The sequence below is a fragment of the Ailuropoda melanoleuca genome, chromosome 6, assembly GCF_002007445.2.
Source record: "Ailuropoda melanoleuca isolate Jingjing chromosome 6, ASM200744v2, whole genome shotgun sequence".
In the NCBI taxonomy this organism is placed as follows: domain Eukaryota; kingdom Metazoa; phylum Chordata; class Mammalia; order Carnivora; family Ursidae; genus Ailuropoda; species Ailuropoda melanoleuca.
In genome coordinates, this window is record NC_048223.1 from 9,058,019 (window position 1) to 9,070,635 (window position 12,617).

Here is a 12,617-nt window from a genome sequence, read left to right on the forward strand (position 1 = left end):
GGAAGCAAAATTCCAGGAAAAGCTACAGTTTCAAGCAAAGATCCTTGGCTGGTCTCTGACTTGAATTCCTCTAGGTAGGAGGGCTGAGATTTACGTATTGGAAAATTAGGGTGGAGAGGAGGCAGGGAGTTGTTCAAAGAGGAAAAAGATGCAAGTGCAATTTTAAAAATGCTATATTCATGGTATCTAATTAAAAGAAGAACAAATCACTAAAAAGTCTTAAATTTTAAAATTAATAAGATATAACCATCTTGATATTTCTGATGATGGTACAATAAAGCAGAAATCATTGGCTTTCCTCTAGGGAAAAAATGGCCAACATAAAAGCCAGGAGGGTAAAATCTAGGTCTTCGACGTGAAATTCTTTTTACTCCTATTATGAATATTTACGGCCTTCTCTCCTACTCCAAGTGATCATTCATCATCCCACAAACAAAAACAAGCAAACAAAATAAAAACAACACCGAAAAATGAAAGAAAGGAGGGGAAGGGTGGGGAGGGAAGGGAAGGAAGCAGGGAAGGACAGAAGGAGGGAGGGAGGGGAGGGAGGGGAAGAAGGAGGGAAGGAGGGAGGGATGGAAGGAGGGGGGAAGGAGGAAGGAAGGATGGAAGGAGGAAGGAAGGAAGGGAGGAAGAGGAAGGGCAGGAAGGGAGGGAGGGACAGACGGACTTAAAATCCCATGAACTGCAAACTCAATACTTCCTTTCATTCCCCAGAGTTTCTGTGAATTTCTGAGTGATGGCTTGTCTTTCAGCTCTTGGCTCTAATTCCTGATTGTTAATCCCTCCCAGACAGGGTCTGGAGGGAAGAAGCTGGGGCAGTTTACAGCAAAGAGATGTGTGCCAAGAAATGCTGGCAGAGCACAATGAGCTGAAATTCTAGGACTGTGTGGGCTTAAACTGCCCTTGCGTGTGCGCCTTGAGGACCAGAGTAAGTGATTTTTCTAACTCCAGAGGTAGGCAGAAGAATCTCCCACACTCCAAACCTGTTCTACCCTCTATTTCCTGTCTAACCATTAGTGATTCATTCCTTTGGGTTAACATTGCCCATGGCAGATTGGAACCACGAGCTACAGCTACAGAAGAGAGACCCCAAATGAAAGGTTAAAGCCCATTTCCATTTCCCTGTCACTCCTGTTTCTTTTTCTTCTCCCATTCACATCCCGAAGTCTTGTTCACTGGCCCATCTTCAGTGTCTAGATGATCAAGAGGAGGGGGTTAAAGGTGGGGCAGCAACTAGCCCAAGGGAAGGTGACCCTCGGGATGTCTGAGTGGGTACTAAGGTCTCATCACCCACACCTGCTTGGCGATGCCCTGTTCACAGCCAAACCCAGGGCTGCTGGGGTACCTTTTATGCAATAAGGCAGAAGTTGCCTTAGAGCATTTGGCCTGAGCATCAGGCAGAAGCATCTCTGGCTTCAGGTACAGAGTGACGTGCTAAGTGTTTCCTGGCAGCCCAGAGAGCGAGCCTGAATACCTACCCATGTTCTCAAGCTACGTAAGTTCAGGATAAACTGTACTGCTGCAGAAGAAATCATAAATAATGCATCCGAAGACCAGAACTTCAATATCTTTGAAGGGTTTCATTTCTCCTCCCTTCCAACTTTGATATATGTACTTACTTAACAAGGGTCTGGGGAGGGTTAATTGAATTAATATATGTAAAGTGCTTTGAGTTTGAAGAGAATACGCAATATAAATGGAAGTGTCACTAAAAAGGTTAATCTAATTTACATCTAACACTTTCAGTTCATGGTGTTAATGAACTATATCCTTTTAGAGAGTGATTAATTTATAGAAATGTGATTATTTTTCCTAATGCTATATATGGGTCAGCTTCTCCTATTACTATATCTAACTTTATAGGAGAATTCAGCATTTTGTAAATTAAAACAATAAATCAAACACCCCTGTAATGGCTATATTTCATTAATTACAAGGAGACATGCATTAGATTAACATTTATCTGTTTTAATTAATTTGCTGCAATGCAGTTATCCATGCAAATTGGAAAACGACACATCAACTTGACACAATATTAACAGTTTTGACTGGTTCTTCCCTGAAAATTTATGAACCTGCAGCTGCTGCATTCTTGGGTAACCATGGTGACCACCAGCTGTGTGACACGTGCAGGCTGTGCATCAAAGAGCCGGGAAGGGACTTAACACTAAATTCAAACTTCTCCTGAAAATATACCTAAGTAGGTAAGGCCATATAAAAACAAAAAGACACAGGGTTTTGTTTGGGGGGAGCTGAGTCCCAAAGTCTCAAAGCAAATTTCTTAAATCCGATCACCTTTTCTCTTCGTAGGCACTTCAGCCTCGTAAAGGGCATTTAGAGCCGCTTCCTAGTGGATACTCAGAACGTTCGTGGGTAGAGGAGGGAGGTGGCACAAAGCCAATCCCAGAGGAGTGAACGGTTTGCCCCCACCGCCCCGGCTCCACACCGATCAGTGGGTCCAGGTCACAAGACTTCCTTCTCCACAGTGACTGCTGTCAGACTGGTTCGAAGACCGCAGATTTAACTATATACTACAAGGAACACTGTGGACATGCAAAGTGGTAGAGGTCACAAAAATGACGTGGTTTTTTTTTTTTTTAATCACAAAATTTAAGTCAAATTTCAGCTAATGAAGCATTTTTAGAGGCAGCGAGAGTGGCGTTTATAGCCTTTCTCAGTGAGAATTCTAAGGGCATCTGCTGGACTTGATGCCCTCACACATTTCGGTGTGGTTAATGTTCTGACCCATCTGTAGAGCGGAGTGTTTTCAACTTTCACAAAGTAATGCTGTTAATTGGTTTGGAAAGATAGCCAGATAACAAAAGGGGAGAGGCCTGATGAGCAGTTCCTAGCAGAGCCGAAGGGCAGGAAGGGGCACTCACCAGGAGAAATTTGCAAGGACTGAGCCCCGAGGCACTCGCAGCCAGTGTGGGTGGCATCACCACGGTGCACATTGGCTCCCTCCACACTGAGCATTCACTATGGACCTCAGACCGTGCTGGACACCGGTCACACAGAGGTGACCAGGCTTCTTACCCTTGGAACCCCTGGAGGGGCTCACAGTCTGCCTGGGGAGGCAGGAAGGCATTAGGCACTTGAATGGGGGAAACTAGAAGTGGTAAAATATAGAGGAACAAGGCCCCCACCTAGAAGCAGCCTGCAACCCACGTAAAGAGACGAAGTGCTCCTTGGGGAACTGTTAGTAGCCAATGGAGTGCTTTTCAGATTTGGCCTGGGCATCAGAAATACCAGAGAGCTTCGGGGGAGCCTAGCTGGCTCAGTTGGTTAAGCATCTGCCTTCTGCTCAGGTCATGACCCCAGGGTCCTGGGATCTGAGCCCTGCGTGGGGTCCCCGCTCCATAGAGTCTGCTTCTCCCTCTGCCTGATGCTTCCCCCTGCTTGTGTGTTCTCTCTCTCTCTCAAATAAATAAACAAATAAATAAAATTTTTAAAGAAAGGAAAAGAAATGAAAAATGTGAGAGCTTTAACGGAAATCCCAGGTCCTAGCCTAGAGCAACTGCAGCAGAATCTCCGGGGGTGGGTTCCAGGTCTCAGTGCTATTTTAAAACCGTCTCAAGTGGTTCTGCTGTGCACTCAGGGTTGAAAATCACTGACACAGTGGAGGAGAGGGCAGATGCTGAAATTAGACTTGGTGGATTCAAATCCCAGCTCTACTGTTTTACTGACTGGGTGAACTGGGTAAGTAGCTTAACCTTCCTGGCCTTGGTTTTCTCACCTATAAAATGGGGATGATAAGCGCATACATCTGGTTGAGCGGCCGGAAGGCTATGAGTATTAATACCGAAAAAGCACTCAGAGCAGTGCCTCAAACATAGTCAGCTCTTGGTAAATGGTCATATTTGCTGTCTGGAAATTGCTGGAAAGTTCTTTGAGAAGAGAGGTGGCCTGATGAGAAGTGAGGGGAAAACCATCTTTTATGGGATGCTGCAGAGTTTGGAACTACCTCGAGAGAAACCACCATCAGGGGTGAGGCTCCCTGTTTCTCAGAAGGCAACTAGACCCTCATACGTCCCCATTTCAGAGGAGGCTTGGGTTGTAAGAGTGCAGGCAGAAGTCCTCTGTGGACACCTCCTGTCCTAGCCATTGTTCTATGACTGTCTGAGCTGCTAGCAGGGGTTATGGAAGGGATGGGAGAGGCAGAAAGTGGGAGAAGGGCTAGTGTCCTCTAGGACAAGAACTGGTATCCTACCCCCTCTCTTTTCCCCACAGCACCCCTTCCTACCCTAGGGCAGTGGCTACAAAATGTGATATAAGAATTGGATTTCCAGTAATAGAGTCCCAGTGGCAGCAAAGACTCGGCAGTCTGTGTAAGTAGAGAGCCAGGGACATTGTGGGGCCATGCTGTTCAGACAGTGGGCATCACAAGTGGTAGCCGGTGACAGAACCTGAAGCCATTCCAAGACTGCAAAGCTATTCTCAAAACCCTGAGACCCTGCCAGCCCCTAGCATGGATGGTGAAGGATGGATTCATGATAACTGGGATGGAATTTCTTGGAGACCTGGTGGGACTGGAGTTGGTGCTACCCATCCTGAACGCACTGTGAGGGAGCAGGTGAAGAGGAGGTCAAAATTAAAATTTAGCACTTAAATTGCAAGTCCCACTGAATAAGGCAGTAGCAATGGGCATGGAGAGACACGGGAAGGTTCTAGCTGTTTATGGGTAAAATCAACTGGACATGATGAAGGACAGAGTGTGATGGAGGAGAGAGAAGCATGCTGGAGGAGCCTGGGGCTCTGACTTAAGTGAGTGCACAGGGGAACCCTCACCCAAATGAAGGCCACAGACAGAATAACAGCAGATTCTTGGAAGGAGAGACGAGGTTGGGAATACATGGAGCCAGTGGTACCCCAGATCATCCTAGAGGAGGCAGATATTAAGCAAGCCTCAAGATGAGCTTGAAAAATTGTTCAGAGCTAGAGATGGCCCTGGGAGAACTGATATAAGCTGAGGACACTGAGCTGGGAAGAAGCAAGGTCCTGAAGATCTATAAGGATAAGTGCCTGTTCCAAGGATTAGAAAACCACAAAGAACATACAGAAGTGGGCTTTGGGTGACATCATTCAAGACATCAGCTGGCTCTCTGGTGCTGGATTACAACCACGTACAAGCAGTAAGACCCCTTGGTCTGATTTCTGGCTCTGCTGCTGCAGGCCCTATGAGGTTCCTTTACCAACCTATAAAATGGGTATTGGTGAAAAGAACAACTGACATATATAATCATGCCATGATGTGAGAAGAAAAGGCAGCCCTATGAGTAGTCAGGTACCTGCTACTCCCACCCTTGCCACACTCACTTTTCAGCATCCCCTCCTCATTCTCCCCAGTGTCCAGCCTTCGAGTATATCTAAGATACTTGAAAGTGTTTATGGTAGTCTTTATTCACCCTGCCTGCTTAACAAAGGAGTCAGGACGCAACTAATGAAGCATCAAACTTTACATCGGAATCTGGGGATGTACTGTATGGTGATTAACACAATATAATAAAATAAAATTAAAAAAAAAAAAAAAGGAGTCAGGAGAGGGCCATGCTTATCGCAAATGAAAGACCAGGAGGGAGCTCTTTCTGGTGCAGGAGACCCCTGCAAGCACACCTCAGACCACACAATGCAGACAGCTGCCTTCTCTGCTTGAGGCCAAGCATGACGGGAGGTGAGGAAGGCTTCAAGCTGCCTGGACCAGAAGCCAGAAGCCATGCTTACTCCTTGTGGCAATGTGAATCAGAGAATGAGGCTTGCAGAGAAACTGACTCTTTCAGCAATTTTGTAGTGAAACCCAAATGTTCTCAGACAGTGAGGCTCAGACAGAGTAAGAGCCTCTCTGACCTTACTCAGACCCTTCCCAGAGCAGACATCACATCCCTCTGGTAGGTAACCCCAGGTGATGTGATAAATCCCTGTCTACCACACTGTTCTGGGTTCAAATCTCAGTTCTACAATCTCCAAGCTATGAGACCTTGGGTGAGTTACTTCACTTCTCTGGGCCTCAGTTTTCTCCTCTGTAAAGATGGGACAGCAATTCTACCTGCATCATAGGAATGGGGTTAAGACCAAATCAACTGACAGGTGGGAAATGCTGAAAACAGTATCTGGTGCATACCGTGCATTTAATAAACACTCTTTTATTAGCTCTGTAATCTGTATACAGAAATATATTCTCTCACTCTTAAAAAAAAAAAAAACGGGGCACTTGGGTGGCTCAGTTGGTTCATCCTGAGATCAAGCCCTGTGTCAGGCTCTGTGCTGGGCGTGGATCCTGCTTCGGATCCTCTCTCTCCCCCTCTCCCTCTGCCCCTCCCCCCTTAGAAAAAAAGAAAAGGAAAAAAAAGAAATGGATCTGGCCATGGCTGAGCTCCCTCTTCACTCCCGCCTGTGTGCCAATCGTGTGCGTTCTTACCATCCTGCATTCACCATCCTGCCCCCTCCTATCTGCTTACACAGTGCCTACTCACCCATCAACACCCCTTTCATTTTCTCTGTAAATCTTTCCTGACTTCTCCGATCCTTGCCAGTTTCTTCCTTTCCTCCAAGATTTTTCTGAGGTCTGTAGTGCACAATCTACCCTTTTCCCGTCAGCTATGAAGTTCTCCAATAGTTTGTGTCATGTGTGATGTTTGCCCTAGACAGAGTATGAATTCTTTGATATCTGGAACTTGCTTTATCTTTTTGTTCCCCTCACAGAGAATAAAAGAAGACTGAGAAGTAGCTACTGGCTGATAAGGCTGAAGAACAGGGCCCAGTGCATGTTTGTGTTGGCCTTTCACCCAAGACACCCTTCTCTGACCAGTGTCCCCCCCGCCTTCTGCCTGATGCTCCCAAAGCCCACAGCACAACTGTTATAAATGTTTATGTCCCCCCAAGATTCGTATGCTGAAACCCTAGCCCCCAAGTAATGGCATGAGGAGGCGGGGTCTTTGGAAGGTGATTGGGATTGGAGGGGGCCATGAAGGTGGAGCTCTCATCAATGGGATTAGTACTCTTACAAAAGTCAGGAGAAAGCCTGCTTCTTCTCTCTGTTCTCTACCCTGTGTGGGTACAATGAGAAGCCGGCAGTCTGCAACTTGGAAGAGGCTCTTACCAGAACACAACCCTCCTGGCGCCCCGATCTCAGACTTCCAGCCTCCAGACTGGTCGAAATAGACTGCAGCTGCTTATAAGCCACCCAGGGCCCGTTTTTTTCATTACAGCAGCCCCACCTGGTTAAGATGGCGACCATCTGTCCTGAGTACATGGTACATGTCTTGAGCTCAGCAGTCTTCCCCTAATTCAGCCTTCTCCATCTCATACTTACCACGCCAATGGAAACATTTCCACAGGGGCCAGTTAGTGGTGGGCCAGACAGCAAATAATAAAAATCATGTTTCAAGCTGCCATTTAGTTATCATACCTTGGGTTACCCTCTTCCATGTAAACAGGCATCATCAGAGAGGTTGTCTTAAGCAAAACAAAAATGCTTCTCTGCTTCCTGGAATAGCAGAGCTGAGAGGAAAGTGCTAACTGGGCAGGGACCTCTCCTAACAGCACAAATCAACCACAGATGCTCTTCCTCCAGAGACGAGAAGCCCCACACCTCCAGGGCTGGCCCACATGGATACGTATATTTACTTATACAGCACATATTACTGAGTCTTTACTCTGGCTGCATTAAGTGCCAGGACTTTTGAGATGAATGAGAAGGGGGCCCTGGCCTCAAAGGCATCCATAGACTAGTGAAAGTGGTAAATGTTTTCACAATTCAAGCCAAATGTGTGTGAATGTGCACTTCCATTCATACACGGTGTTTCTACATACATGTACACACACAAACAGACAGAATAGAGTTTGGGCTGGGAGAAGATATGAACAAAGCTACTGAATTGCCAAGAGGCCAGAAAAGGGGATTTCACCAAATCTCAGACTCTAGAACCCAGTGTTTACGTGACCAGTAATTACAATCACCATGTATTTAGTGCCATTTGCACACCATGAATCAGGTACATGATATCTAAGCCCTCTCCTGACAACCGCTTTGCAAGGTAGATTTTTGTATCCCTATTTTATGATAAGGAAGCTGAGGCTCAAAATCTTAGCTAATTTATCCAAGATTATCTAGCTAGGAAGCAGTAAGTCTTGGATTAGAAGCCGGGTTTCTCTAAATCCAAATTTTATTTTATACAGGAGAGGAGAAAACATCTCAAACATCTACATCAAGAAACAAGAGCACCTCGATTGCAAACAGGTGTAGTCACTAAGCCCATCACTACTGACTGCTCAGCTTACACCTGGAGACCAGGCAGCTTCGTGGCCCTAGAGAGGCAGGGAGAGGCAGGATGAGAGTCCAGCCCTCAAGCCTCACAGAGCCGCGCTGGGGCCAGCCAAGGAGCAAAGGCATGCCAGAGGAAATCAGTGTCCTGGGGGTGACCAGCCTGGGAGACCAATGGGGAAAGTTTCCTAGGGGAGAGTATGTCTAAGCCTGACCATGTGATGAGTAACAGTAGGGATTAGGCTGAGGAAGGTGACCTTCTAGTCTGAAGACATAGTCCAGAGGATCCATGAGCACGTCCTGGTCCGGTAACCACAGGTGATTCAGGATGAAGGGAATCTGGTCTTTTCACGGAATCCAAGAAGTGTTTGTCTTTTTTGAATAGCCAAGATAGAGAAGAGTAAAGGGTAGTGGTTATAATAACTGCCTGGCCACTGGATTATTTCAGAAATTGGGAATATGTTTGCGCTAAAAGTTCAATGACTCTGTGAAAACGCCCAAATAGTTGTATGGAATTAGCTGCTCAATTCCCTGCAGCAAGAAGCAAGGAATACAAAGGCAAAATGAGCCATGCACCACAGACACAAAGTCTTACAGGAACCCAAAGCCGTGAAGGTGTGTTTCTAGACAGTTGTCCAGAGGGCGTGTTCAACTCTGCCAGGCAGCTTGAAGCCACATTCCCAATTTTCTTCTACACAGCAGTACAGAATTGTATGCAGGAAGAAAGCTATTTTTTGTTCAATCTTCTTCCCATGTGTCCCTCTTTTTCAATGACAGTTGTAATAATGATATGAGCCTTAGAAACAGAAAAGTCAGTGGCAGTAGGAAGCATACCTTTACTATTGCACATGTTCTTCAGAGATTATGTGAGATTTGGGAATGTAAAACGCAAGTGCATCGTAACAAGGAAAGTCAGTCCTGTAAATACCGACTAAAGTGTCATTATAAATGTCTCTGTTTTGATCAACTATTACACATTTGTCTATTTCAAAAAAAAAAAAATGCAGCTAATAGCGCTCTTTGCAGCCCCCCAGTGGTTGCAAGTGGAAAGAAGAAAGAAGGGGGATTCAGACAGCAACTCTCACCAGTCTAGGGCCAATCAACTTTTTACATTGGAAAGACAAACGGCTTGTTTTCACCACAAAATGAGTGTATTCTAAGTGAGGAAGAGGAAAAGTGTTGATTAAAATACACATAATTGTACACATACACGTGAATCACTGGGAGCCTGGATTTTTTTCTTTTTCATCTTTCTCTCTTATCTCTGCAAAGCTTTCTATTCTGACCTGAGAACTCCGCAATGCATAACCATGCCAGGTCCTCTACCCAAACAAGCTTTTCCCTTTTCTTCACTTGCTGTGAGCTCCCGTTTGCAGACATCTGCTTATAAATATACCATTTGTTCTGCTACAGGGTGATGAAAAATCTCCAAAAACATGTCATTTTTCTGTTTAACAAAGTGTCTACATGGGGGAAGGAGGGCAAAAGGTTTGGAAGTTCATTTTTTTAAATTGTTTTTTACCAAAACAACAGTCTCTCAGAATGATCTCTCGTATTAGCGACTCCTTTACCACTCTTTGAGATATTTTCATAATGAGTTTTTCCTTGACTTCTCAAAAAAGAAGCCGCTTCTCAAGAAGGGGGGGGGGACTGAATTGCTGAAAAGAAACAGGAGGTCTGCTTATGAGTTTCAAAACCATGTCACTAAAAACGTAAGTTTAGAGAATAAGCAGAAACTCTATTTTTCTCAAAATTATCATTCACAAGTTGTGGGACCATCCCTGAAGTCCAGAGGAGGCAAACTGTCTACCTCTCACTCTCCTCACCCTCCAAGAGTATTTAAACCTGGTATACATCCCTTCCCTAAGCCACTGGTAAGCTATCGTTCAAAGCCAGCTTGCAAAATCAGGTTGCCTCTAATAGGGAACCTGTTTATCTACAGGTGCAAAACCTTCCATCCCCTGATGATGGTCGACAAGATTCCAGCGATCAGGTTCCCCCCTCCTCGTTACCTGCCAGATTTGGCCACAGCCCCCAAGCCAAGCGCACACCCTGCTCGTCAACAGCGCAAAGAATCAACAAGTTATCAGTAAGCTGGGCGCTCCAGCCCAGATCTGCTACTGCCTCCCCAGCGCCCACCGCCTCCCAGCTCTCTCTCTCTGCTCCTCTCTCTCCCCTCCCCGCACGGTCCTGCCAGCACGTGACCTTCTCTTTCACATCTGCCCTCCGGTCGCCCCTACCCCAGCGCCCGCCCCTTGCACCCAGACAGCTGTCAAAGTACGCTGCTCGCCCGCTTACTGTCTCCTTACAGCGCAGGGCGTTCACCAGGACCTTGCTGCCTTCTGGGAGCGAGCAGCGGGGAGGTCAGGATCTCCCACCGCCCCGGGTGGGCGGGGGAGGGGCGCCAGGTGGGCGCCTCCGCCCGCGGGAGCCCGAGCGGAGTCGGAGAGGCAGCGGGAGTCGTCTCATCCCGCACTTCTCGGGACTCCGCGGCCCACCCAGAGGGTGCGCGTTCTCAGGGGAGCCACAGCTGCCCTAGGGGAACCTGAGGCGAGCAGGGGGGGGGGGGCTTCCCCGGAGGCTACAAGTTTCCACCCGCCTCAGAGCCGCAGACGCGCTCGGCTCCGTCCCTTGAAGGCACAGCCGCCGCCGATTCCCTCCCTCAGGGCAGGAGCAGACAACTGCCTCTTCTACCCGGCGCCCAAGCCCTGCTCAAGCAGTCCCCGGGCTGGGGCGCGCGACGCCCCCACCCCGCCACAGACAGACCCCAAAGTTGTCCAGACTCCGCAGACCTCCCCTTCTCCTCCGTGCCTGGACCCCGCCCAGGGTAGGGCCGGCGTCCGCAGGAGGAGCCTCTCCGGTCCCGGGCGCAGGGCGCTCACTTCGGGGATCCCGAGCGCACCGAGGCTAGGGGAGCTGCGGCAAAGGAGGGCGTGCAAATCTAGCGTGAGCCCGGGTCCCCGCGCTAGCACCCGTACGCCCGCCCTGCCTCCCTCCTCAGAGAGGAGGAAACTTCCCCAGCACCCACCTTTAGCCGCGAGAAGGCGGCGCCGCCGGCTGCCCCCGCCGCCGCTTCCGCTCCCCACGCCCAACGCCAGCAGGAGCGGCACCCAGCACAGCCTCCTGGTCAGCATCCTCGCCGCCGCCGCCGTCAACGAGCCGCAGCTGCCGCCTGCTGCCCGCGCGGGCTCTCGCCTGCGGGTGCCCGCCCGGCCGCCGGCCGCCTCGCTTTGCCTGCTGGGTGCGCTTCGGGCGCCGCCGCTCTCGGCCTGCTGCCCGCCGCCGCGCCGCGCTCTCGCCGCCAGCAGCCGCGCTCACTGGCGCGGACCCGGAGCGGCTCCGGCGCTCACCCCGGGACGGCCCGTGACGTCACGGAGGGAGGGAGGTGGCTCCTGCATATTCATGAGACGCGGACACCGGCTCTGCTTCCGCGCTCCCGGCTCCGCGGCCCCGACCCCCAACTTTCCTCCAGCGTCCTCACGCTCCCCGGCGCTCGTGCTCCAGGCAGGACTCGGCTCCCCGAGGACCGCGGCGGGCGGCTGCAGGGAGCCCTCCCGCCCGCGCCCCGGCTTCGGCTCCCCAAAACTGCCTCAGGAGATGGCGGGGCCGCTCAGAAAGTGGTCATCTGGGGCCTGCGCGTCGTCCGCGGGGCGCAGGGGGCCCCTGCCCTGCCACGCCCTTGGAGCTGACATCCGTGCGGAGGGGCGGAAGGGCGTGCTGCGAGTCCTGCCCTTGGCCGGGCGTCTGGACGCTCTGTGCCGCCTGGTCTGGGGAGGGCGCCAGGCACACGCGAGAGCTGGAGAACGCGAGCGCTGCTCTGGACCTGGAAGGCAATGGCCAGACTCCGCACCATCTTGGAGAGGCAGGTGCAGTGCAGCCGCGGCTCTCAAAGGCTGATGGACCAGATCCGAAAAGCAAACTTGGGGTTCTGGGCCAGCAGTGGGGACGTAACTTCCCTGCAGTATGATACCTAGGCAAGAAGTTACCACCTTTGTTGCCTTTCCACATATCTAAGACTGGGCCACCTGACGTCATGCTTTGTAACATTTCATGCCATTGAGTAATTGTTACTTCCCTGAGAGCAGGGGCCACACATGTCTTGTTGATCCCCCACCACCCCAAAGCCATGCAAGGTTCATAAAAGTACTCAGTGGCTCAGAATAAATCCTTGACCATATTTGCATATATACAGTGTCACTATCACACACAATTCAGGGTTCATAAGGAATAAAGAAATAAGAGAAATATAGAAACAAGTTATTCATTGATTCAACACTTTTACTGAGCACCTAGACAGGTTGTATTACCCTGCCACTGGGCACTGGACTAGATATTAAAGGTCCAATGACCAAAA

General features: G+C 49.3%; 1 protein-coding gene across 1 annotated transcript in view; it reads right to left on the reverse strand.

Annotated features, from left to right (window-relative positions):
• The window catches only part of CLSTN2 (calsyntenin 2), a 642,616-nt gene extending 630,660 nt beyond the window's left edge, over nt 1-11,956 (reverse strand). The window contains exon 1 of the mRNA XM_034661817.1: nt 11,292-11,956. Within this exon, the coding sequence (XP_034517708.1) occupies nt 11,292-11,397 (106 nt within the window). The 5' untranslated portion in view covers nt 11,398-11,956. The remainder of the gene's footprint in view (nt 1-11,291) is intronic.
• Nucleotides 11,957-12,617: the final 661 nt, after the last annotated feature.